Source organism: Thermobia domestica, chromosome 16 (assembly GCF_964235325.1).
Source record: "Thermobia domestica chromosome 16, izTheDome1.hap1.1, whole genome shotgun sequence".
NCBI lineage: Eukaryota > Metazoa > Arthropoda > Insecta > Zygentoma > Lepismatidae > Thermobia > Thermobia domestica.
The window spans coordinates 37,190,757-37,217,624 of record NC_137469.1 but is presented as its reverse complement, the minus strand read 5'-3'; the positions used below and the strand labels follow the sequence as shown (position 1 = coordinate 37,217,624).

Below are 26,868 nucleotides of genomic sequence, written 5' to 3'. Positions count from 1 at the left end.
CATTACTTTCTGAACAAACGTTGTATAAACAAAATCGTTTGAGCCGTGTTGCAATCAGAAAGTTGCAAATTTTGATTTTTATTCTCCAGTAAACTATCCTTATTTTGGGGAATACAAGGAAAATTAGAAAACTAAATCTTGGAGAATCTTACAAGAAAATCTTAAGCGTAAAATTGGGTTCAGATATGTTGAACGGAGTGGTCTCTAGGTGAGTGTACATACTTCAGAAACAGATGGATGGATATCTAAAAATCCATTCTTTCGACATGTAGAGAGGACAAGAAAGATACAAACTTGTTGATAACCCGGATTTCATTTTTTCACTATCACCATACTTTATCCTCACGTATCCTCACTTGAAAGTAAAGTAATAATAATAATAATAATAATAATAATAATAATAATAATAATAATAATAATAATAATAATAATAATAATAATAATAATAATAATAATAATGACCGGGGAACATAGCACTCGAGAAATTAAAAGGTGCTGTGAAATCCAAAAGTACGATTTCTTGGATAATGTTTGCAACTTCAAAATATAATATAAAAATAGAAAAGTAGGATTTCTTGGGTCAGTGGTCCCCAAACTAATGAAATTTCTGAGCTACCGTACCGTTTTTAAATCCTATTGTGAGCTATTAATCAAAAGAACTACCAACTCAAAAAAAAAAAAATCTTACATTTATTTCTTGTTACTGTTAATAGCAGTAACAATAACTGTAGATCAGTTAACCGAGCGTTAACGCGGTCTACCGAAAATGTCCCTGCAAGCTACTAGTAGCTCGCGATCGACGGTTTGGCGATCACTGTCTTAGATCATACATTATTCTATTTTAGGTAAAAGTCAGTAGCATATACTGAATTTATTAAGGGTGAGGTTCTAGATCTCAATATCATTTCCTCTCAGGACATTTTCGATAGTCAAATTCAAGTCTTAATATAGTAGTTTTTTATTTTTATTTTTTTCCGTATGTGCTCAATAAGAGGGACAGGTCCGTAGCCAGCCCAAAAATATAGGGGGACCAGTAGAAGTTAAAGGGCCTGATGCAACCATATTACAGTTCATCACCATAGTATAGAGCATTTGCAAGCCTACAGTGAAAATTTAGGGGGAGCAGTAAAAATTTAGGGCTCCCCTAAAACCTCCGTGGATAGAGTTCTGGAGATGGATTAGATTGAAAGTAAAAATATGTTCAGTTTAGTTAGGTTTTTTTAAATCAAATATTTAAATTTTCCTTCTGATAAATTAAAATTTCTCTATTGGTACACAAAGAGTGTCAATTGTAGCTATTTTAAATGCAAATAAGAATTTTGCTGTGCTCCGGTAACTATGATACATCAATTATTACATTTTCTGCTTGACGGTGCTTATAATGAATGTTAACACTGAACGCTACGATAACTTCTATAAGAATAGCTTATAACCCTGTCATAAATAATGTTTAACTTTGCGGAACTATACTTGAAGACAAGACAGTTATAGTTCCTTAAATCTTGTAACAATTATTGTGTTTAGCCAGAAGTTACACATTGTCACGGTTATCTTAATTGATCTTTTTTAATGCTAAATGTTAAAACACCGAAGGAATTCATTTTTCTCAGTAGAATTATTGTAGTTTTCTGAAATCGAATACGCGCCACTGGCAGAGCGTGATACGAAAAGAAAACAAAAAAAGTTATCGGAATCAATGTTGCCAGCTATCTGATATTAAAGTAATATTTTTCTTACAATAAAAAAGCAATGTCACGCTTAGTATGGAAAGGTAATCTCGAGAACGAAGTAGAGCTAAAATAGTAATGTAATAGCTAAATAACGCTATTACTGAAGGAACCCCAAGGTACATCGCCGCAGAAGGGATTGTAATTGGGTCCTACGCTACAAGTAAGAATTTGCTTTGCATTATTCTTGTATCTTCTTCCTGATCTACCTGAAAAGGTTTCTCAACAAAGGATCTATATACATTTTGTGCTCCGCGTCTCGAAAGGCAGAAATTCCCATTTTGCTCTTAAATTTTCCCACGCGTTATACTATTTTACAAAATTTTTCAAAATTAAAAAAAAAAATGAAAATTCAAACTACTGTATGTCACTAACTTTCTTCAATATTTCAGTGACTTATTCGTAAATTTCAATCTTCTAAATGGTTAATAAGTATTTCTCTTAATTAAAACACACTATTGAAATTCTTGATGAAAACAAACACATTTTGTTGTCAGAATTTAGTATTTCCACCATTTTTTTTCTTTGCTATAATGCTCTACTAAACGTTATGAAACTAGACAAACTTCATTCTCCAGTTAATTTTGTGTGGGACATTTTAGAAACTGAATGTTCCCTGTTTGGTAGTTTACTTTCTTCCGTTTATGATTCTTTTTCTTTTAAACTTCAAAGTACGACTTACGTTTCTTGTTGTTTCTTCCCCCACAACTTTCTGCATAAATCATTTTCACACTAACTTGCAATTTCCAAGAACACAATTTGAACAATTAGCATTGATTTCACGTATATTGGAATATCATTAGACTACTTCCCATTCAAAGAGAACTTTATTGGCGTCGATGAAATAAATGTATAAAAAATTCCATATATGCTGCCAATTTTGACGAAAATTCCCTTTACCTCTATCTCAAAAATTAATATTTTAAAAAATCCCACAAAATGGGATTTTTCTTCCCATGGGTTGGCATCATTGCTCCTAACTTTCCCCTTAAAAGCACCACGGAAATGTCTCAAACCAGAACTGTACCACTCTGCAATCTATTGAAACAATCCTTAATCAATTGATGTTAATGAATTATTTGCAATAACTCGAATTAATTTTACAGTAAAATATTAAGATTCAGACAGGATTATGTAAAAATATTGTATTGTCACCGGGTTTACATATCCGTATAAAATTTTCAGAGTTCTAGTTACTATCTTGTTAATATGGAAGTACGAACACTGGTTAGTACGGAAGTGCGTGAAATTGAAGTACCAAGATTTGACTTCATGGAAAAATACGAACACTGGTTAGTATGAGAGTACGTGAAATTTAAGTAGCAAGATTTAATTCTAACGAACAAACAGAAAACGAAACCTAATAAAAATATTGTAAAGGTCGAGGAAAATGATACTACCATCCTTGAAACAATCTTACCAAGTGAGTAATACACTATACAACATCTTTTAACCTTAATATTCTACAAAGAATAAATCAAAAAATAAAATTGCGAATCTGCTAGCAAACTGAACAAAAAAAAAAGTGAACAAACAGATGTCCAATCTGGCAACATTGCAATGTCAGCCCAACAAAACGAATGACGTCAGTACGTGTCAGACAACACTGTAAACAATTCACACCTTGGTGTCAGATGTGTAACAATAGCAATCCTGTTTTAAATGTCTTGTTACAATCTCAAAAGGATTAGAATTGTATCACATGACAGCGAATTAACACTCTTTTTTTTCTGTCTTCGAGAATGTTGGAATATATTTAGTTCGAATGAGCTATCATTAACCTCTTTTATAGAAGTTGAACTAGAGACTTTATCATCAAAAGATGGTTCGTAGCTAACTAAACTTTTTTTTGTTTTGTTTTGTCTTTCTTTTAATATGTTACTTAGCGGCGTTACGCTCGTCAAAAGCGTGTAACGAAACTGCTAATAAGTAAAAATCATAACTGCCTGTCTGTCTGTATAAACAATGCTCAGACGAACGCTGACTGCTATACACGTCTTCGACTGGATAGTATGTAAAGCAAGAAACAAACAAACAAATGAAGGGCGAGATTATGTACGCTGACGCGATGTGAGAATTTCTAAAGCTTTCAATAGCGTCAAGTCGTTTGTGAACACTTAGAAGCGCTCTGATCAATGTTCATTTTAATTTATACTTATGAGCTGACACTTTAGAGTGTATACCATGTCATGGTTGAGAAATACATGAACTTAATTCGTCCACCTAAGCGCAAAATGTATATTTTTGTGCCGATTTTTTCTTAATTATGAGTTTTTTGCAGATGGAACTAAGGAATTTTGGTTTCGGGGTAAGGGATAGCTTGCAAATGCGATCTGTAGCTTGGATCTTTATGTAATGTCTATTATAAGTAATTTTTATGACAGTTGATGTGATTACCACATAGGTCTAACGTGCTCTATTTGTAGTCGGCAACGGTGCCGACTTTCCAAAATTTATGTGGGTGCATATCGATGGCGGGACGTGTTAGCCTATATGTTTTCAGGGAAGCCTCGATATTTGACTGATTTATTTTTAGTTAAAATCTTTTATGAACACTGTCATAAAGAGCTGTGCTGTGATAAAGTAAATTATACCGGTACTATAACAAGGTGTCTACTAAAATTTCAAAATGAAATTTCGTGACTTTTTCGTAATCTTTTCTTTCCCAAACCATAAAATTTAGTAACATTCTCAAGAGTGAATTTCGGTGGAAATCGGGCTGAATTTTCATGCATGCGATAGAAGCATGCTTTGCTCGCGATTTGGTAACGTCTAAAGGCGGCCATAGACATTTTGGTGGTGAATTTTGACGTTTTATAGAACAAAATTTTCCATTCTTTACTTGTATTTGTACAGATAAAAAAAAAAAAAAAAAACGTGATCCAAAAGCTAAATTTCTTGACTTTCATGATCGTTTTCTGATTTCGTGACTTTTTTCAGGATTTTCGTGACCGATGGACACCCTGTATAAGGATAAGTTGGAGCTGCTCTAGCTCAGTTGGTAAGACAGCTGACTTAAACACAAGAGAAACAGGTTTAAACCCTGGTCCAAACTAAAAATTTTGTGGGTGCCGGAGCACATGGTAGTGGGTCGTAGTTCATCTTAGACCTTAACCTAGCGGAGTTTAATTTAGTTAGAATGTTCTGACAATAGAAATAATATAAAACAGTGGTGCCCCCCCTTATGTCCATGACGCACACCCCCGCAGTTGTCTATCCATAGGTGTTCTTCCATGAAAAAAATCTTTTCGATTAATTTTTACAAACCCTCAAACATATTTATATAGATTTTTAACCCCCCAAATATTTCAATGACGCAGTTTGCGTCATAGCCCCCCCCTTGTGGGCACCCCTGTATAAAAGCTTTGAATATGGGACTGTTAGATCTTATAGAAGTTTAGTATGCATACATAAGGTATATACTAATTTGGGTGAATGCTGGAACGTGTTACGAGTCACGACATTTCCCTGGGACTTGCATCTCAGACAAGGCAAACGGACTGACTGAGTGTCCCGGAAACAGTCAATATACATATCAGCTGTACCCCCTACATTATGATTGCAGAATTTTGTGCTGGACTAAAAATATCGGCCTCAGTATGTTCAATAACTGTGGGCTTTTCTTACTCGAGATATTTTGAATATTTTATATTTATTTGTCTTCTCATACTGAAAACTAATAGAGTGATTTTAACAACGGAGAAGATAAAAAAAAAGACATAACGAACATTGAACTCAGTGACAATTTTTACAGGCGATCTCGATTAAACTTTGACATCTTTCCAAAGAAAAAAAAAACATTTAGCTCTTCTCTTCTGTCATTCTCACGCACTTCTTGTGGTTATATTTCAGTGCATTGACAGACACGTACACAAGACAAAAGAAAATGATAGAGTCAGTCAGAGGAGAAAAACAAGAATCTTCACTTCACTCACCTCAAGAATCAAATCAAAAACAACACTTGATAAAAATTACATTAGCAAGCTCATAATACTCTCCATGTGTGTATCTATATAATGATTTTTCATCGTTTACGGGTCTATCCGTGGCACCAATTTTGATGGATCGCGGGTCACGGTTTTTACAAACTTCATGACACGTTCCATCGCTGGATCATGTGAGATTTAAGACTCTACACCGAAATTGTATAGTTCTACGATTATGCGCAGTATCTTGGTAAGCCAGTATCGGATTTCCGTATAAGCTAAACAAGCTATAGCTTAGCGCCCCAGTCTCTTGGTGCCCTCAAAAATTTTAAAGGAAAAAATTTAATATAGATTTCCAGAAATGAGACCAAAAGAAAAATAAATAAATAAAGTAAAATCTACACAGTAAAAAATGAGGTGTTGAAACAACACAAAATGACTACCACTTTAGCGTGTTACTTGTATGTCAATTCAACACCAAGCACATCGCCTTCCGAGCATGTCAGAAATAACTAGTTACTAGCTGTGAGTATTTGCATTGGTTTTTATTGTTTGGTATGAGTAAAGCTTTGTGCAATATATTTTGCGTTTATGGCAAGTAACTAATTACATTCTATATTTTCTGTAATCGGTCACAATAATATTGTTGTAAATCTGTGACCAGTCTACCAACAGTTACAAGAACAGCAGTGCTTCCATCTGTTTTCTTTATCTGTTATTCTTGTGTCTTAGCATTTAAGAACAGAAGATGGCACAGCTATTATCCTTGTAACTGTTGTCAAACGATTCACAGGTTTACAACAATATTATTGCGACAGATTGCAGAAAACAAATATTATTCGTTACTTTTCATAAATGCCAAATATATTTCGCAACTCTTTGCTTATAGAAAACAATAAATACCAATAATGAATGAAATATTATTGCGACTGATTGCAGAAAACATAAATATTATTCGTTACTTTTCATAAATGCCAAATAAATTTCGAAACTCTTTGCTTATAGAAAAACAACAAATACCAATAATGAATACAATAATGAATGAAATGGTGGAATGAAGAAAGTGGGAGGAAACGGGAGAACCCCGAGAAAACCCACGCACACGCTGTTTGTCCACCACAAAGTTCACTTGGCGGGGCTTGGATCGGACCCAGGACCCCAAGCACCAGAGGTGAACGCTCTACCACTGAGCCACCACGGACCCCGTATTGAACATGGTTATTATATGTATCGTTATGTTAAAGTTTAAATTTGTTAGTGTAGTCTGATTAGTATGTAACATTTTCAAATATATATATATATATATATATATATATATATATATATATATATATAGAGAGAGAGAGAGAGAGAGAGAGAGAGAGAGAGAGAGACTTAGAAGTAGATGAAGCTATAATTTTCAACAATATTATTAATGAATAACGAAAACAAAACGTTTAAAGACGAAACATATACAGGGTGCTCTACATAAAAGTAGTCCGATCGAATAATACGCGAGACGAACAAATAACTGCATACAAATGCTGGCTGACGCCCGTGTCCCACCCGACGCAAAGTTGTATTAACAGGCAGATTAGCCAGTGTTTACTATTGTCCTACTCTTTCGGACGGTATTCAGAATTACCTAAAAATTAATGCTGTACAATAATAATAACCATGTCATGTATTAACATGAAATTGGCTCCGAAATATAAGTTAATACAGTATAAGTTTTTCATTAACATAAGAACACGAGAACAGTACACAGGATTTGTAATAAGGAATAGGATAAAATTATGGTTAAATCTCAAGCTCTGTTTGTTTAACTTGAGTATAATATTACTCAGAAACGAGACGGTAATCAATCGAAAGATCACATTGAGCTGAACATCATGTTTGAGAATGACTTCTCATGTGTCGTTTTCGAGATAATCGTAGAAAATGAATTTTTATGGCGCCAAAAACTATGCCCGTTTGCTGCTAGTAATAATAAGAGTTTTTTTTTAAATTCCGATAGGGCATATTGTTTATTTATTTATTTACTGTATATATAAAAATATAATATGAAATATCAGATTGTACCTAATGTCGTTTGTCTTTTCCTAACAGTAACGTACATATTACTTGTAAAAGATTGAAATTAGCCAGTTTCAACGTCAATAACTGGCACAATAATAATAATAATAATAATAATAATAATAATAATAATAATATCTTTTCTGGGATTTATTTTAATTTGGTGCTATAGAGGAGTCAGCAAGAGAAGGTCTCTGACAGCTCGCACAGCGGGGTTGCCAGTACTCGCGTATCAAGGCTTTTCTGGGTGTACCTATAATGACAGTTTTGTTAAATATATAAAAGAGAGTGACTGTGGTCGGTAACACTAGCACTAAAGTAGGGGCTGTATTTTCGCTCTGCACGTGGTGAGAATCTTTAGGATATCTCTCCTGATGGCTCCTCTAAATTATTTATAGAATGGGTTTTGTTTCTCATATAGAATTGCAATCGAACGTAGAAAATGCAACCTCATTTTCTTACTTGGAAGAGTAAAAGTAACTTAAGTTTTATAAAGGGTATCAAACAAAACGTGAGAACATACAAAGAATACAATTTACAGTGAATATTTTATAAATCAATCTTTATCTATCCATTATAAAATCGAAGTTTTTTTTATATACTCTCAAACCATATGTAACAGTGATATCACAATAAATAGAAATAAGCTTAACCTCTCAGTACCGACTTACTTAGGTGTTAGCGATCTATCCTCCTTCACATGGTTCCGAACTACGTACGCGATAATAACCTGTATTGTTAAAAATATTCGAAAATTCGTAATCCATATTTAAACAATTGTTCGAATAATTAATATTATTTATTTAATTATTTTTATTAGTGACCTTCCCTTTTTCACATGCTTCCAACATTACTACATTGCGTCGTAGTGACTTTTACAGTGCAATATTTGAAATTACATAACATCCAACTTAATTAACATCTATATATTCAGGTCGAAGGTGTTTCATATACCCTTCTGTTCGTACAGTCAATCTGCGATTTGCCTTCGCGTCAATGAGAAGCAAAGGTGCCCACTTTTGACTAACCTCCCTCAAACTTACGCTCATAGACCTCACACTTTCAAGATCATTCTCACATTATGATTTGGAACTCACGTTCACTTCGTGAGGGTGAGGTCGAGTTAGCATCGTTTCCGAACTCATGAGTTCGGGCACCTTTACTGAAGGGTTAAGTCGTAGTTTACGTTATGAAATTTAAAAATTAGTTTTAAATGTTTGATTTATTTATGTCTTACAAAGTTATTATGATGTACTGATTACCTGTTACAAATTTGTTTGCGGGTAATTAACTAAAAAGAAATTACATGCTTCCCTTAGTTGTTTACAAATGTCAAACAATATTTGCCTTTTGTTTTGTTTTAAAAATCCCTTTTAATTCTACATTGATTTGATGTAAATACTACAGTGTTTTATTTGCAAAAAAGCAAAACACTCAATAAAAGAGAGAGAGAGAGAGAGAGAGAGAGAATCTTAGTTTGAAATTGAAAAGTTTCTCAGAATGTTAGTTTGTGGTATCTTAATTTTAAGCCATTAAATTGTTATTGATGGATTTCTTTGACAAACAAAATTATGTAAGTAAATCTGCGTACTATTTTAGAGGAAAATGATTTCTTTATATAAGCCTAAAACATTTATGCTGGACGAAACCGCGCTACACATTAAGATGAAAATGAAATTAAATGAAATCTTTGAGTTTTACGTCCCACGCAGTCGTTCTTTCAGAAAAAATGCTCCAGGGGCACTGCTGGTACTATTTTATTTATTATTATATTATAGACGTATTATTTTGGTCTCCTCAGGGGGCACTCTCAGTTTTACTTTACGTTATGAAATTTAAAAATTAGTTTTAAATGTTTGATTTATTTGTCTTACAAAGTTATTATGATGTAATGTTTATCTGTTACAAATTTGTTTTCGGGTAATTAACTAAAAAAAATATATATATACATGTTTCCCTTAGTTGTTTACAAATGTCAAACAATATTTGACTTTTATTTTGTTTTAAAAATTCCTTTGATTAAAAGTACACAAATGCACATAATTCTACATTGTTTTGATGTAAATACTGTACTATAGTGTGCCCCCAAAAAACGTCTGGAAGAAACACTGATCCTACGGATATGCCAGCTAGGCTAAAGGAGACGATAATGATTAAAAATGAATGAAATGGTGGAATGAAGAAAGTGAGAGGAAACTCACACACACGGTGTTTGTCCACACCACAAAGTTCACTTAGCACGAGCTGGAATCGAACCAGGAATCTCAAGCACCAGAGGTGAACGCTCTACCGCTGACCCACCGCTGCCCTACATTAAGATGAAATTGATATTAAACTGTACATTAACTTTTCATTATGACACTAGCAAGACAATAATGTATGGTAAATATATGGTTAATCAGATATAATCTAGTCCAAACATCAATTGATAGAGCACATTGAGCTAAACAAAATGACATGCTTAACTGTAAATTACGATGCGTAATTTTCGAGAAAATTGCGAAAACCTCAATTTTATGATAGAAAATGCATGTCGTTCGTTCGTTGCTAATAATATATGTTTTTTGGAACAGATTATTTATTTATTTACCGTATGTGTGAAAAATACACATTTAAGTAACAGATTGTATTTATTTATTTATTTATTTATTGTTTGTCCTTTCCTAACGGTAACACATACTCCTAACAGTGACTGACGTGCTATTTATAACTCATACAGTGATCTGTCAAAGATAATAATAATAAATATTTTTTTACATGTCTCGTTAATCATCTTTTACAAACAATTTATTACATAAATTTCAAGTATTTTGATAAACAAAATATATTTACACTGATCAGAATTTTCTGTATGAGTGACACTTCTATACTTATTTCATTGCTTCTGAAGCCTTCGAGAAGTCATCGTTTTTACGGAATAAAATTTAAATAATTTTACCAATTATGAAGTATGATCAACATTGTGATGAAATCATTTATGAAAAATGATAAATCATTAGATTATACTCTCATAGTTTAATAAGTATTATCTTATTAATAAAACAAAATTTTAGTATTTCGATGGATGTAAACATAAAAGAAGACTTTTTTAAAAAAAATGGTAATATACCCACTTATTTATCTTTTTTTTAAAAAAAACTTATGATCAGGAGTAAAAGTGAGAGGAAACGCGGCGAAACGTTGCTCCCTACTTCCAAATAATAGTCTATATATTGCGTCCCTCCAATTCCTAAAAATTCCAATTGCCAAAGATAGGTACGGGGGACTGCGTGACGTCATGCGTTCCACCACCGTTGCAGATTCACTCCTGCTTGCGATCAACTGAAGTGACCACACCCTCAAAATATATGACGGCCCCTTGAATTCCCCTGATATATCCCCCTCGAAATTAATATATTTCCTCAAACTTTCACAACAGTTCTCATGTCCAATAACACCTTCAGGGTATGTCCTTGATTTAAAACGTGCTGCTCTTTTATGAATTATACATTTTAATACTTTTTTTTTTTTTTTTAAGTTCTAACTGGTTGAAATTCCAAATTACTTTTCTTTTCGCGACTATTCTAACAATGCAATGACGACTTTGTGTCTTTATTCCCGCTTGCGGGCAACCCTGCGACCACTGAATTCGACTTATACTATTTATCAACATAAAAGGCGTTGATAATAACTGACACAGTCTAAGATGCATTTAGCTTTACGATTTAAATTTTGTCTAATGCAAAATTTGTACAAATGGGCATCACATTTTCAAGGAGGGCTTCTTGAAAATGTCACTAAAAATGATTTAACTAATTTATATCCTTAGTATGCATAAGAATACTAAATTTAGTCGGAGTTGTCAACAATATGCGCATATCTTCTTTGCTCCATAAGAACACACAGTCCTTTGTATAAGAGGAATACCAGTTGACAAGCACAAGTGAATAGTCTGCGAAATTAAAAATAAAATTAAATAAAATCTTTAATTGAATGATACTTTGCAACAAGAATTTTAGGAAAACCAAAAATGGATCAAAAGACCGCGATCTTGGCCAATTATTAGTTTTTGGATCAGGGGCCACAAAATTTTTGAACGGTCTCTAAATCGAGTTTTCTTATTTTCTACGGAATAAGACCCCGTGTACATGACACTGAGTTAAGTGATAGTTTGGGTTTGCCTACACTGTATGTAGTTCTCCAGATAAGGCGTACAAAATTTTCTTTGATTGAAATGTATTGGATTTTTTGATCCAAAAAGGTTACAACCAACAATTTTATTACTGTTGCTAATGGCCTTTTAGGAAGTGTGGTTCAATTAATATCCCAGGTTTATTCCCTTTAGGCTAAAGCAAACGGACGATTAATTGAAGCTAATAATTGGTTGAAATGAGAATATGGTAGGAATCGGGAAAACCTCGAGAAAACACATGAACGTTATGTTGTTCGCCATAAACTCACATAGCTTGGGATTGAATCTCTGACCCCGTGTACCTGAGGGGAGTATTTATCGCTGAGCTACGGTGGTGCCCTTTTTCTTTAATGAAGTCATTGTCACTCAGTTATTGTACAGTCAGCGACAAAAGTTATTTCCGTATTGATGAATTTAGTTTTGTAAATAACTTCAGTATGAAAGGACAATTTGAGTACAGTTTTCAGTAACTTAAAAATAATATAATTTTCTGTACGTTCGAGCCATAACACCGTTATTAACAAAATAAAATTTACCAAACGGAAAGAACTTTTGTTTCTGACTGTACACGTGTATGTTCATTTGTTTCTTAAAGTTTAGCATCCGTTTTCTCTCATCGAGGGTATATACGACGTGGAGCTACAGATTCAGGGTGCAATCCGAATTACTGTAATACATTCTACTACTCTCCACTGGGAATCGAACCCATAATCACGTACACCACAGGCGCACACGCTAGCCACTACACCAGCGGTGAGGGCTACTGTATATGTATCTCTAACCCTAATTGTTAATTCATCCTCTGAGTCAAAATTTTCTATTTTTTTCAAACACTTTTAGAACCTTAAAATAGAAAAAAAAAAAGGCCTTCCATTATACCGTTGGTTTATTAGCTAGATAGTTAGATACACGTTATCAGGGCAGGATCCAGGATTCTCTTAGGGGGTGTGCACCAATAACTACCAGTACATTTGAATTAAATTTTAATTTTTTTTAAATGCCTTTAGTCATCTGCGATGTGAATGAGGAATTCCTTTGGAAACGCTAAATGCTCTCGATGAATTCTTTTCGTTCAACCTTCAGAAAATTGACTTAAACTATTGATTTTGCAAAACTCACGGCTATCTTCTCACTTTAGGTAGTGTATATTTACAACGAAGAAGGGGGTGCACATGCACCTTTGCACCCCCCTAAATCCGGCCCTGTAAATTAGTATTAGTAAATATGAGAGTGAATAAAAAAAAAGCATATTATGACACCAAAGTTGCATACTTATTTTAACAGCTATTTCAGCGTACAAATGGTCGATCTACAGGCAGCAGCATACACATATATATCCAGGATATGATCAAGGGAGGGGCTAAACCATAGTTTACTGCTTTATCCAGTGTAAAGAAAATAGGATCGAAGCCCATTTTATTTCGTGTATACGTATCTGAGCGTGAAGGGGGGCTATAGCCCCTATAGCCCTTCCCTTGAATCCGCGCCTGCATTGTAGCTATCTTATTTCAAATATTTACTGAGCATTTTAAGTTGACCCAGATATAGTAAACATTTTTTTTTTAATGAACAATATTGGAAGTACATTCCTTATAACCGTAATTCTATAGATTGGTCACGCATCACGTAGTATTTCGATCAGTACTTCCGGCATAATTAGTTTCCTTTGGGTACCAAAGAAATGTACAATATACGGAAGTCATAATGGTTCTGTTCCTTGCTGACCTATAAACACTATAGTGAATATATATATATATATATATATATATATATATATATATATATATATATATATATATATATATATATATATATATATATATATATATATATATATGGTGTGTGTGTGTTTTGTGCTTTAAAACCTGGAAGCTAATGCAGTACAAAAACCATGCAAGATGCAACTAACTGATTACTGAAATATATCCTCATTAAAGTTAGTGTAAAGGGACAAGTTTTGGCAATAGATGTCACTACAGTCTTCGTATCTTTCCCATGTATGTTTTACCTTTCACGAAAATTTACAATTTCTCTTACAAATTTCAACCTAGAGACTTCAAATTTTTGGAGAAGGAACTTCATAGCCTATCAAAGGCAACAATCCGTGCCGATTTTTTATTTAGAATTTTCTTCATTATTGGAACAGTTCCATTGTTAAAGGTTTGGATATCCATTTTAACCATCTAGCTATTTCAACAATGATGAAAATTCTAAATAAAAAATCGCACGGATTATAGCCTTCGATAGATTATGAAGTTCCTTTTCTAAAAATTTGAAGTCTGTAGATTGAAATTTGTAAGAGAAATCGCGAATTTTCGTGAAAGCTAAAAAATACATGGGAGAGATATGAAGACTGTAGTGCCATCTATCTGCAAAACTTGTCCCTTTAAACCAACCTTAAGTTCTTCATTGTGACATTAGCAAAAGAACAATACATTCTACGGTTAATGAGATATAACCTAAAAGTATTATCAATTTATTACATTTTAACTTCTGTTTAAATAAAACATTGTGCAAAGATAGAATTATATCAGCCAGTAGAACACATTAGCTTGAACAAAATAACATGATTGTCGACAAAATCTTATGCGTAGTTTTTGAGCAAATCGAAAAATCGTTTGTGGTGCGTGTCATTCATTGCCAATAGAAATGGACAGTTATTATTTTCGTTGAAGAAATGTTTATTAATTTACGTATTGTATATATGTACTAAAATACACTAGTGGCAAGCAATGTTTTTTTAATCTATTGTTTGCCTTTTCCCTGACGATGACACGCATGATTCTTTGTGCTCGTACTTCTTGTAAATTTTAAAAATTAAGTGCACGAAACATTTAAATGATAACAAATATGTGAAGGTCTAGGAGATTGTACAGGTCCACGTCTCATATAACCTCGCTGCTGAAAGGGACGCTAAAATCAATGTCTTTGGCTTGTAACAACGTTGTTTGGGAGCATCATATAATTTTTGGAAAAATGCACTTACGTTTACTGTAACATTTTCCCGAGCCCTACCAGTGGCATGGGAGAAAACAATGGTAAACCTCATTCTAAAAACGAATGAATTGAGTAAACAAGCATGATTAGAACAACCTGACTACGCAGAGCGGGGGCACGGTAGCTCAATTATAGAGCGCTTACCTCTGGTCTGTGGGGTCCTTGGTTCGATACCCAGACAAGTAAGTTTGTGGTGAACAAAATCGTGTACGTGGGTTATCTCGGGATACTCCCGTTTTCTCCCAGTTCCTCATTCCACCAATTCTGCCATCACCATTCACTTACCTTAATCATCGTCTGCCTTAACCTAAAAGGCATACTCGTGGGACGTTAAACTTAAAGATTTTACTTTCATTTTTACATTGCGGAGAGAGTTCAGATCACACGAGTATTATCATCGTCTTTATGTACTTAGCTCATTCTTTTTAAAATTAGGATTACCATTGTTTCCCTCCCCCGCACGCCCTTCATATTACAAGGAATTAATTACTGACATGGCATTACAGTTTAATTACACGTAATACAAACGATAACGGTGATATTAAAATACCAATTAGGGCATTGTTTATTTTAACATCAATCTCTTTCTTTGCTATATTTCATTGTAATTTTAATAGCGATGCGATATATTTTCCAGTGGTTCCTTATAACCTGGCTAAAATTCTTACCTTGCATTTCATTACATAATACATCATTGCTTACTTTCCCTACAGCTAGGCCTATCATCTTACTCGAGTAAAAAACTGGGACACTTTATGAAAACGTATAGCCATAGATATGGACTTGCTTCTTACTCAAGTAATAAATGATTGAGTACAGAAATGCCCATGTCTGAATGCAAATTTAAAATTGAATAAAATTAACACTTAATATCATTGATGCAAAGGTAGTCTTTGGCAACTTTAGATGTATTATTATTATTTTTTTTTTCATAACGTTGATTAGCAATCTACAGGAAAAGTATTTCTATCATAGTAAGAAAATAGTAGTTACAGTTGCCGCCTGCTGCGGGAGGCAAGTGAAGACAATTGCCTCTTCCCCCTGGATTTTCGAACGGGGTTCAGTTCTTCGAAATACATATCCAAAACATATTGGATTTCCTTACTCACCCACTTCAGTATTTAATATATTTACTGTTGTTAATTGAGTTACGTAATATGCGACAATAATAGTTGTTTTATATGAATTATGTATACCAGGTGTTTTGTGTAAAATATTATGTATACAAGGTGTTTTGTGTGAAATATTATGTATACATGGTGTTTTGTGTAAAATATTATGTGTGCAAGGTGTTTTGTATGAAATATGTATGTAAGGTGTGTACATTCGCGATTTTGCTCATATGTCGATCTTTTGCTTCTTCCCGTCCCTGGAAAAAGTCCTGTGAGCGTTTCTAATGTCTGTTATTTACAAAAACATTTTTCTAATTTAACACAAAATGTTACTTATTCATACATCGAAAGTACCACAGAGCGGTTAATTTTAAAAAAACGGAGCAAATTTAACCGTACTAAAAGCAGAAATTATACAAATCTGTGTTAATAAATATTTGTGTTTCTGGGAATAGCTACATTACGTTTATGGGGAAACTTATAATTAAACTTTACTTCTCAAGCAATGATTATCTTACAATGAATACATGCTAATATTCAAAGTTTAATTTGCATAATCTATATATGGAACAAATGAATGCCCCCAAAGTCTAAAACAGACAAGTGTTTTTCGCCTAATTGTTTAATGATCAAACATATGAAATGTAATTTTATATAAACGTAGAGGCACAGTTTATTAATGGCATAATGATCCATTTTTTGTAATGTTAAGTGCTCTGTTTATTGATTTAATTTGTATGTGGTACTGACATTTAACCATGAGAAAATAGTTTTACTGTCATGGTTAAAAGTATACGTTAACACTATAATACTGTGGCAATATGATTATTAAATACCTGCCTTAATAAGTATGTTTCAGTTTCATTTATCTCTGAATTTAATAGTCAAGAAATATATATTAATCACCATCTACGATCAACGATATACACGATAACATTTGGATGCATGTCTTTAGAGAAGAAGTTCAGATGAGAAAATACTGAAAGATCAAGCAATAAGTAACTGCAACAGTTTATATAATCCTGAATAATTAAACTTAGAGAACAATTAGTAATATCAGATCAAATTAAGCATATTTCAAGGGCAGAATTAAGATGCAATTCCGGGACACATAACACAACTGGCAGAACTTTTTTAACTATCATATTAATTTTATATGGTGTAGAAAAAAATTATCTACTTCCATCAACAGAATATAAGTCAATATTAAAAATTGACAGATTTTCACAGTACATTTCTTATTTTTTTTTTTCAAAAAAAATTAATATCACTACATTTTGTTATGTTTCATATTTATAATCACGCAACTAACAAAGTTCTAAAATAAACGAAGTACAAATAAATTACCTAACTAACTATCGACTTGGGTGCTTGTTCCAGCAAGACGATGAACTTAGTTCATGCTATAAAAGGGGGTGGAGGGGAAGGACGATGGTGATGATGCTGATGAAAAAGAAGAAGAAGAAGAAGAAGAAGAGGAGGAGGAACGAACGACACACAGTTTTGTTTTGTAGCTCGCGGCTGCATACTGCAACCATTACAACATGAACTCACCTCTGAGATGCTCACGTGGTCGAAGCCACGCCGTTGCTGGGAGAATCATGATGACAACAACACAACCACGCAGTGTTAAAAACCAGTTAACAATAAACAAACGAAAATACAAATAATATAACACACACACACACATACACACACGCACGAACGTCTTTTCGTTTTCAAGAACTTTTAGTAGAAAAACAACAACAACACAAGTTAGTCAACCGCCAGCCCGAGCGGCGTCTAAGGACTGGCCTGTCTGCACAGTGAAGTATACAAAAACACTCCAGTGATCGGCGCGTCTCAAGGCCTACGACTCATACTCGGTTAATTCCGGATAAGATCGGCTTCCATATTCGGTCGGACGGAGCTTCTTTCTTTCTTTCTTTCTCTTTCTCTGTATATATATATATATATATATATATATATATATATATATATATATATATATATATATATATATATATATATATACACGATGATTTGGAGGCTCATACCCAAAACAATGATGCAATTTATCATCTGGTAGATTGAACCGTCCCTGCAGATAGGATTATACAAGCAGAAATGTTGCATTTGCCAACCTACCTAACCAACAACACAGCCAAAAGTCAATGAGTTAAGGTAGCAAAAGATATTGGTGGTGGGTATCTTCATAACATATATGTATCCAATAATGAACACACATAGGATTCGTGTATGGTGGGGGTGACCTATACAGACAGACGGAGGCTGCCAATTTTTCAATTTCATTCTAAAAACTCTCAGAAAAGCTTACTTTGTTTTCAGTTTCTGCGGTTTTATTGCGTTTTTTTTTTTTTTACTTTTTCTTTTTTCTTTTTAATTTTAAGGAAAGGAGAACAGTTGTTCGCAATTAAGTTTTTCTTTTGTTTTTCATGGCTGAAAGAAAGGAACATTTTAGGGTGGTAGAGGAAAACGAAATGTTCAGGTCTACCTGTCGTAAAATATAAAATTGTTGTGGTAAACTGAATTTTTTTTTTTTTTACTATGAAACATTTTTATTTCACCAAATTATTAGGTTTAGTAGAATTACTTGGTTCGGGCAATATGACCAAGAAGAGGACATGAAATAAAAGTTGAACCTAAAGTATCTATAAAAGAACTTTTCTGTTCATTTCGTTCTGTTAGTATGTTTATTGTAGCATTAGTATACAAACTACAAGTGGATCTAAAGAAAAGAAATAGAAGAAGAATCATAAGTACGTATACAACTATTAAAAAGCAAACTTCATTTAATTTCAATATTGTTTTAAAACTTTCATGAGGATTGTCATTAATAACGTCGTAACGACAGAGAGAGACACGACGGGATTTACCTTTTCCCGTAAATCCTCAACTAAATACTAGCTCCAGGATTTTCTAACGGGGAAGTGCATAAATAACTACCAACACATTTTAATTAAATTTGATTTTTTTTTAATGTCTAGATACATGTGGTGTGAATGAGGAATTGCCCTGGAAACTTCAATGTCTGGTCTCGGGAATCGAACTCAAGACTTTCCGTTTGCAACGTCAACGCTTTACCAACTGAGCCACTGCTGTTTTGTACCAGTATAATTTTCAGTATATAATTGGCTTGCTGCTTTAGATAAGGAATTTCTTTAATCATGGACACTTGGAATATGATGGATACTTGTATCCGGGTAGTAAAAATGGACGGAGTCGGGCAGTAAAAAAAATAATATTGTTACAATATGCAATTTTCAAGGAAATTGAACACGATACATCCAGTTGTAAGCGCGAAGGAAGGAAACGAAGAACCGAAATTCATCAGCCATCTTACATCATCATCCATCATTTTCATTAATTTTTACATTAAAATTACTATATAAATAATTATCAATGATATTGCTTAGTGATATTGGTGACTGTGATCCACGTCTGCATCTGAAGAAATAAAATCTTCATCGATGTTATGAAGGATAAGAAGGAAAGAGTGTTCAATTTGTCCTTAATTAGTATTGTAAACGTTAGGTTGTATAAATTATGTATTTTCTCAATATGCCATTAGATAATATAAGTATTTTTGTGGGCTAAAATGTTTTATTTTTTACTTTTTTTTTTTTTAAAAAAAATCTGTAACATGGCACCCTATCTATTTCTTTATTCGGAGCACGGGTTTGGTTATCAACCATTTCAAAGAGAATCAATAATACGTCTATCCACTCAATTACTTTTTATCCCAATACAAGTTTCATTAGCTTTTCAATCAACATTATCGGAGGAACATCCACACAAACCTTATATTGTACCTATACAGTGTAACGTCAGAATCAAATTGTTTTACATGAAAAGAAGTCCGTGAAATGACCGTTGGGTCGAATTAAGTAGATGAAGTAGTCTCACAAATACGACTTTGATGACTCACAAATACAATATATACACCAAACCATTTGTGAAACAGCCTGATTTGTGGGCCTGAGCCGCTCCACGCCATCTGTTAACTACTGATGGCACACGTGGTCAGCGCGAAGCGTCGCCTTATCATCAACCAGTATCGGGAGCTTTCTAAACCTAGAGATCGAACACGTCTTTTATTCACGTGACTCCCCAGTTTGTCTCACGACGTTGGGTGGACGCCGAAAATTAGGAGAGCATCGGCCGGGAATCGAACCCGAGACCACGCGGACATGAATCCAACGATCCAACGACTACGGTGTCTCATAGTGTTTCCTTCTCTTTTTTAACGAAAGAAGAACGAAGCAAGGCATTCCGAAACATGCAAATGGAAGTGTAGTAGACTGCATGTGTAAACATTATACATAGAGAGTTGGATGAACATACATTCGGAGATATAGCAGAAGCAAAATTAATACAACAAATTGTTCGTTTCATTTTACCTCGAATTACATTCCTTGGCAGTGTATAGTGGATTCTTTGGGATCTTTCTTCGAAAGACTCTAGATACCCCTAGTATGTATTTCCGAAATAAAACTGTATCAAATGTACAATTCGTTGTACTCATTTCTCTCATGCTATATCCTGATACGGATGTGCATGTAATGTATATGTACTAACAATATATACAGTTTAACGCGTTTTGTTGTACCAAATTTACCAGGAAGCGAACCATATGTGTCCTCCTGAAGTATAATAAAACATCATGCGTACTCGGTAGCTTTCAGGTAATTTTAGTTTCTGTGAGTTATATTTCCTAAATTTTTCAGTTTTCCTCTTGGTACCTCTCAATCGAAATTCGCACAATATTATCTACTTAGGTAGACCTATATATATGTATGGAAAAAACAAGTGTAAATAATTTTATAATTTATTTCTTTTGTTAAGAGTCTATGATCAGTAATAAGAGTTATAACTAAATAATTAATAATTATGATAGAAATCTTACAAATTCTTTTAAAATAGTGGTGAAAATTTAATTATAGGATGTGCTTCATAGCGTCTCGCATAGCCACAGAGCTCAAAAGGGAGTAAAACTCCAAACATTAAGATTTAAAACAAAAGTACTTGTACTACTAAGAGCCTCGGACATTGTAAATGTTATTACAAGTGCATACACAATAGTGTAGTTTTATTACATGCCATACTACAGTAGTATAAGATATTCATACTTGCTTCATCACCCATTAAAATCTCCTGAATACTATGTATGTAGTATAGGACAAGATGCTATGATATATGACCAACATTACGGAAATGTATTGTGGGTTGCGTGCACACAAGGTAACAGTATCGTATGATACGAAACGCACAACACAATATTACCATATACGATTTTATACGTGATTACTAGAGCCCGGATATCTATGTCATTACATACTTTTTCCCTTTTTATGTATATGTGTGGAATAAAAAATGTTAAAGAATTGTCAGTAGGGATGCTACAGTCAATTTTTATTTATATATTCTATGCAGTGTTACACATTCTTAATACATAGAATATTCTTCACATTAAGCAGTTCTTAAGAGGGAAATCTATTTCACTTTTGGCTTACATGTTAGTATAAAAGATAAAAAGTAAAATTTAAACTTTTCTCCATTCCCTCTCCCCATTTTCAGCGCCCGTACAACACACTAACTTAAAACTGCGATTTGCCTCAATTGTACGTACATTTAGTCTTTATTATGCAGCTTTATGTCTTTGCTCAGTAATAGCTTTTTCACTACATATTACATCTAATGTTACTATGGTACTATTACTTCACTTAGACAGCATTTATGAATACGGTATTTAAGAAATGTACTGCAGCTATGAATAAAAGGTGGATAATTAAAATTTAACGTCTCTTTACACAACCGAGAACACATATTACGGGGGCTGGTGTTTAAAGTAGGATTCGAATCATTATTCGAGTTTATGAGAGTACACGTACCAGGAATCGAATCCCAGACTACTCGAATTAGCCAATAGACAACGAAGTGACACCTATATACCAGAAAAAATCAAGGATGTTATAAAATAGAGGATCTGCCTACAAAGCAAAATCGTGAAGCCATATGTCACAGTTTCGCTACTCTCGCTCCGCCCGTTCCGATTAATACGGTAACAATGTTTTGAGAGAAATTTCATAGCGGGAACGAAAGTAGCCAATCAGACACCCCGATGCTCGGTTTATTTTTATTTTTATTTATTTATTTATTTATTGGTTTCATTGATTTAATAGGATACGTATGAGCAGATCCTCTATTTTATAACATCCTTGAGAAAAATTAACAAATAGATTAATAAAATATACCGAATCTCATTGCTTTTAAACAAAAAAAAAAAAAAAACTCTGAAGAAAGAGCAAAACAGTATTTGTCCTTTGAATAGTAAGATTAGAGTTACTAATTTATAATGCGTTTACGAATATAATTTATACACTATATACTGAAAGCATACTGCATATGATAGTAAAGAAAATATGTACTTACAAATTAATTTTGACATTACTTAAGTGTCTTTCGTACACATAATTTTCTGAGTAATTCAAAATAAATTTGAATTTAATGTTTACATTTGAAAAGACAGAAGAAATAGATTCATTTCATATTTATCTGTATGAATGAACAATATTTAAATGCCACGGAGAAACTAGTTTCTAATATAAAAAAAAGATCCATAACAATAACCAAGATGACAAAAAATAAAATATACATACTAACTGACTATCGTTGTGTCTCAATGCTCATATAGTAATGCTAAGTAATAGATACAGCTTCATTTTTTTTTCTAATGTCGTGCAGAGACAGCTAAACTTCATTCAATTGGCATAACAAAAGCCGTATAGCTTGAAACAATGTAAATACCTGTCTTTCTTTTATTGTACAAATATTATTATAGTATTATTGATGTTGTTACAAAAAAAATAAAGAAAAAAAAAGAATACAGTCCTCATTGTGGCGGAACGTGTGGTGCGTGCCGAGTATACTATAAAAGTCCTGCGTATGTGTGTGAGGGGGAGGGGGAGATATGATAATGCAAATAGGGAGTAGCCCCGCGTGGAAGAAAATGCTGGAATTGAAAACCGTGGCAGCTTTATCGGCAACCTTGACCGTATGCAACCTCTCTCTCTGTTATTCTCTCTGTTTTCTCTACCGACAATCGAAGGCAACTCAAACTTGCCGAACCGGCGAATCTCAGCAAGTGGTAAAGGGATATCCGGCATCTTCTTTCTACGGCAGTAACTATTCCTTTTAAAAGAAACAAAAACTTTTCCCATCCCTCTCTCTCATCTTCATCTGTATGTATATTCTTCGCCTTCCCCTCCCCCCTCTTTCACTGTAGTCCTTGTTGTTTCCGCCCACTCGCATAAGAGTTTAATATATTTTAACATCTTGATTCCACGCTCGTCAGAATTGTTTAAAAATAGCAGGAAAGATATTTAGGGAAAGGAGAAACAGATATGTAGCAGAATCCAGGGCCCAAAATCGTTTTCAACATTTATATTATAAAGAACACTTATTAAAAAAAATCTCTGGTGTTCACTGTTTATCTACAAGACAAGTACATTCAGGTACATTTAAATGTGTCGATTGGTATCGTTTGTTAGAATTAGAAGAATTTTATTCATTGATACTACTGCCGTAAATCACTTTAAATTTCCTTGGTGTTATTCTAATTAACATGTCATATGAATTAAATCTACAAGAAAATTGTGTATATGTGCAAGTAATGTGGGTAAAGGAATGCGTGTGACACAGTTACGGTGAGTCAAACAACAATTAAAACAATTTCTTAGTTGACAGTGTATTTCCCAGGAAAATCAAAGCTATCCATTATTATTAATTATTGGCAATAATAATCCCAATAACATCATTTTAGTGCCCATAAAAGTTCGTTTTCTTTGATTTTCTCGAAAACGACCCATGAAAATTTAGCCTCTTTTTTTTTTTTATCTCGATGTGAATTAGCGATTGGTATACGAGGTATGTTTAAAAAGTATCGAACCTTTGATTGGCAAAAATACATTTATTGATTTGGAAATGTGGAACACTAATCCCCTTCAAAATAGTCTCCTTAGTAATGCACACACTTCTCCCAGCGCTCCCGCTATTTGTTGAAAAAAAAAACTTATGGAACGCAGTTTTTGAAATAATGAGCAACCGTACTGTTACATTCCGCATGATATCTTCTCTTGACTCAAATCGGGTTCCTTTTAGTGACATTTTCAGTTTGCGAAATAACCAAAAAGTCACATGGAGCCATGTCGGGTGAGTAGAAAGTCTGACGACACACAGGAATGCTGTGTTTAGCGATGAAAGTCTGAATTAAATTTCGAGGACACTCTCCTTATGCCCAAATTCAAAATTGAACGTACCGATCTGATTGAATGGTTTCCGCTTGGATATCGCCAAGCTTTTGGCAACATTTGATGCAATATCGCTACTCAAGTGTTTCTGTCATTTTATCAAAAAACTGAAATAGGACGACCGCTCACTACACGTCTTCACTCGTTGGCCGACAGCCAGCGATTAACGCTTTCTGCTGGCGGGAAAAAATCACGACTGGGCATAGTGTTCCCTCTAGATCTACAGTGAAGAAAGTCTCCCACACTTCATTGGTTTACGCGGGAAAAAATAAGATTCGATAATTTTTGAACACGTCTTGTAAGTCTTATCCTCGGACAATATTTTTGTTAACCAGAATTTAAAATTTTAAGAGTTAATGATGTACGAATAACATGAACCATATACTATGTAGCCGTCGTGTCATAATGAAGAGCTTAACATTATTTCTTATATTTCAGCTTCAGTTTCATCCCGATAAGTAATGTCCATAAAACGAAAACTGACTCGTCTCTTCTCGAAAACGAGACGAGAAGTGCAGTTTCAAAATCGGAACGATAAATTTCGTTAGCTTCGTGGACAACACTATACATATACCACATTAACTTGATCCCTAGTCTTCCGCTGCAAGCGCTGCTATCGGCTGAAGGAACTCCACTCACTTTCTCTCGCTTAGCAACAGCTGAACCCTTATTGGCTCAACACGAGGGTGTGTGAGGGTGTGAGCGTTAGTTCGCATTTTTGCCACGGCTCAAGACATTTTGGCAGCACAATACTTCACCTAAATCTTAGATCTGTTTTAGTGTTACATGATCCATAGGAGGTAAAAAAAAAAAAAAACTATAAATTCGTAGCGTTTATCAACATTTAAAGACATGCAAGTGATTACATATCATACTCCAATAATAAATATGGTTTCAGTATTGTTAAATCACACCCTTTGTTGACCTCTTGTGGCACAGAAGGATTCTGATAACAGATGAAATACACAATAACTTCACACGTTAGCGCTCACTACGGGCTCAAGATAGAGATCCTCAATGAGGCTCGTGCCAGCTCAAAATCACCCTCGTACTGAGATTCGTGCTCAATAACCTCGTTGAAGTTGGCGCTTACTAGGACTCGGGCTCTGGGTCACTATCAGGGCTGGCTCGAGCTCACATGAGTTCGCGAGCTTAAGCATTTGGTCTCTTGCTCACTTCGCTTGATTTATTTCTATATAGTACACACTATACAACAAAATATGTAAGAATCTTGAAATCGGCTGATCCATCAACTTCTTTTGGTTATTTCCACAGGGTTTTTAAATGTTCTCTCTCTCTCTCCAACGAGCGAGAACAATGACGTTTCTATCGTGGGACCTTGGTTCGGAAGAAGGAAAGACAGACAGAGAGAGGGAGAGAGAGATAAAAAAAAGACGTCTCCTCACGTTACTTGCTAGTTTTCACGTTCTTTTTCTGTTTCCCCCTTTCCCTTTCCGCCCTCTGGAAAAGTTCCAGAACTCCAGGAGCCACACCTCATCTTAGTCACGCAGTTCCAGTCCCCAGGCTACTTTTACACTTTTCAACCTGCATTTTTGTACACTACCAACAAAAAATATTCGTTCTATGGGAAAGATTTATTTTTTTCACATCTTCTATAGAAGCGGAATGCTCTTACAGAATTAAAAGCCGTGTAGACAAAAGATTTTGCGACAGAGAAAATAAAATTGTATAACACTGAATAATAAAGCACTTTAAAAAAAAGAAAGAAAAAACTAAATTGGATGAAATTTTTAAACAAAAATCTGAATCATATAATGCACTTTCATGGACTATAATTTAGTAATTTGTAACATGTTATCAAATAGTATAGTTTAATCCATCAAAATGTGATCTACAGAAAAACTTGTTAATTCGACTAGTAGCTTCATTTGGTGATAATCTGTGCAACAGCCATAGACGCGAGGGTGGATCCAAGGGGGGCTATAAGGGCTATAGCCCCCCTTGACCCTCAGGTATACACGGGATAAAATGGACTTCAATCCTGTTTTACACTGGATAAAGCGGCAAACTATAGTTTAGCCCCTCCCTTGATCATATCCTGGATCCGCCACTGCACAGACGTATATATTAGAATTAACTTGTAAGCTGGTCACTCATGTTAGCTGAATTCATAAAAGTAACGGTGGTGAAAACAAAAGGAGTTGCACTATTTTCTTAGGTATATACAATGCCTTGGCAACTTCGAACTGTGATGGCTACTGACGTGAGTTGTTCATGAATACTCACACCATAGGTTTCTGCCCTTACTGGCGCGTTCCTTATAGCAAAAATCGTGACGTCATATCCATGTTGTTGTCATGGTGATTACTACTTTGAACTCCAATGCGCTTCGGTAAACGGATGCCAAACAGTTGCTAACAATAAAATTTTACATATTCCACATTTTGCATATTTTCTGCCCTAGTGTGGTGTCAAATGAACTTATACATGTCAATCTTGATTTGATTTGATTTTGAGCTTAGCGTCCCGTTCAACAGCGAGGCTTTATGAGACGTGGACCTACAGTTTTAGCGTGGGATCCGAACCTTATGAGGTCCCACGGGGAATCGA

The 26,868-nt window shown here is 34.2% G+C and overlaps 1 protein-coding gene across 2 annotated transcripts in view; it reads right to left on the bottom strand.

Moving 5' to 3' along the window:
• lft (Limb expression 1 family member lowfat) overlaps window positions 1-26,868 on the bottom strand; it is a 302,779-nt gene that overhangs the window by 138,145 nt on the left and 137,766 nt on the right. The window contains exon 1 of one of the 2 annotated variants that reach the window (XM_081742322.1): window positions 17,543-17,801. The exons of the other annotated variant lie outside the window; for it this stretch is intronic. Within the exon in view, the coding sequence (XP_081598448.1) occupies window positions 17,543-17,678 (136 nt within the window). The 5' untranslated portion in view covers window positions 17,679-17,801. Of the gene's footprint in view, window positions 1-17,542; window positions 17,802-26,868 lie in introns of those variants that run through there. 2 annotated transcript variants of the gene reach the window in all.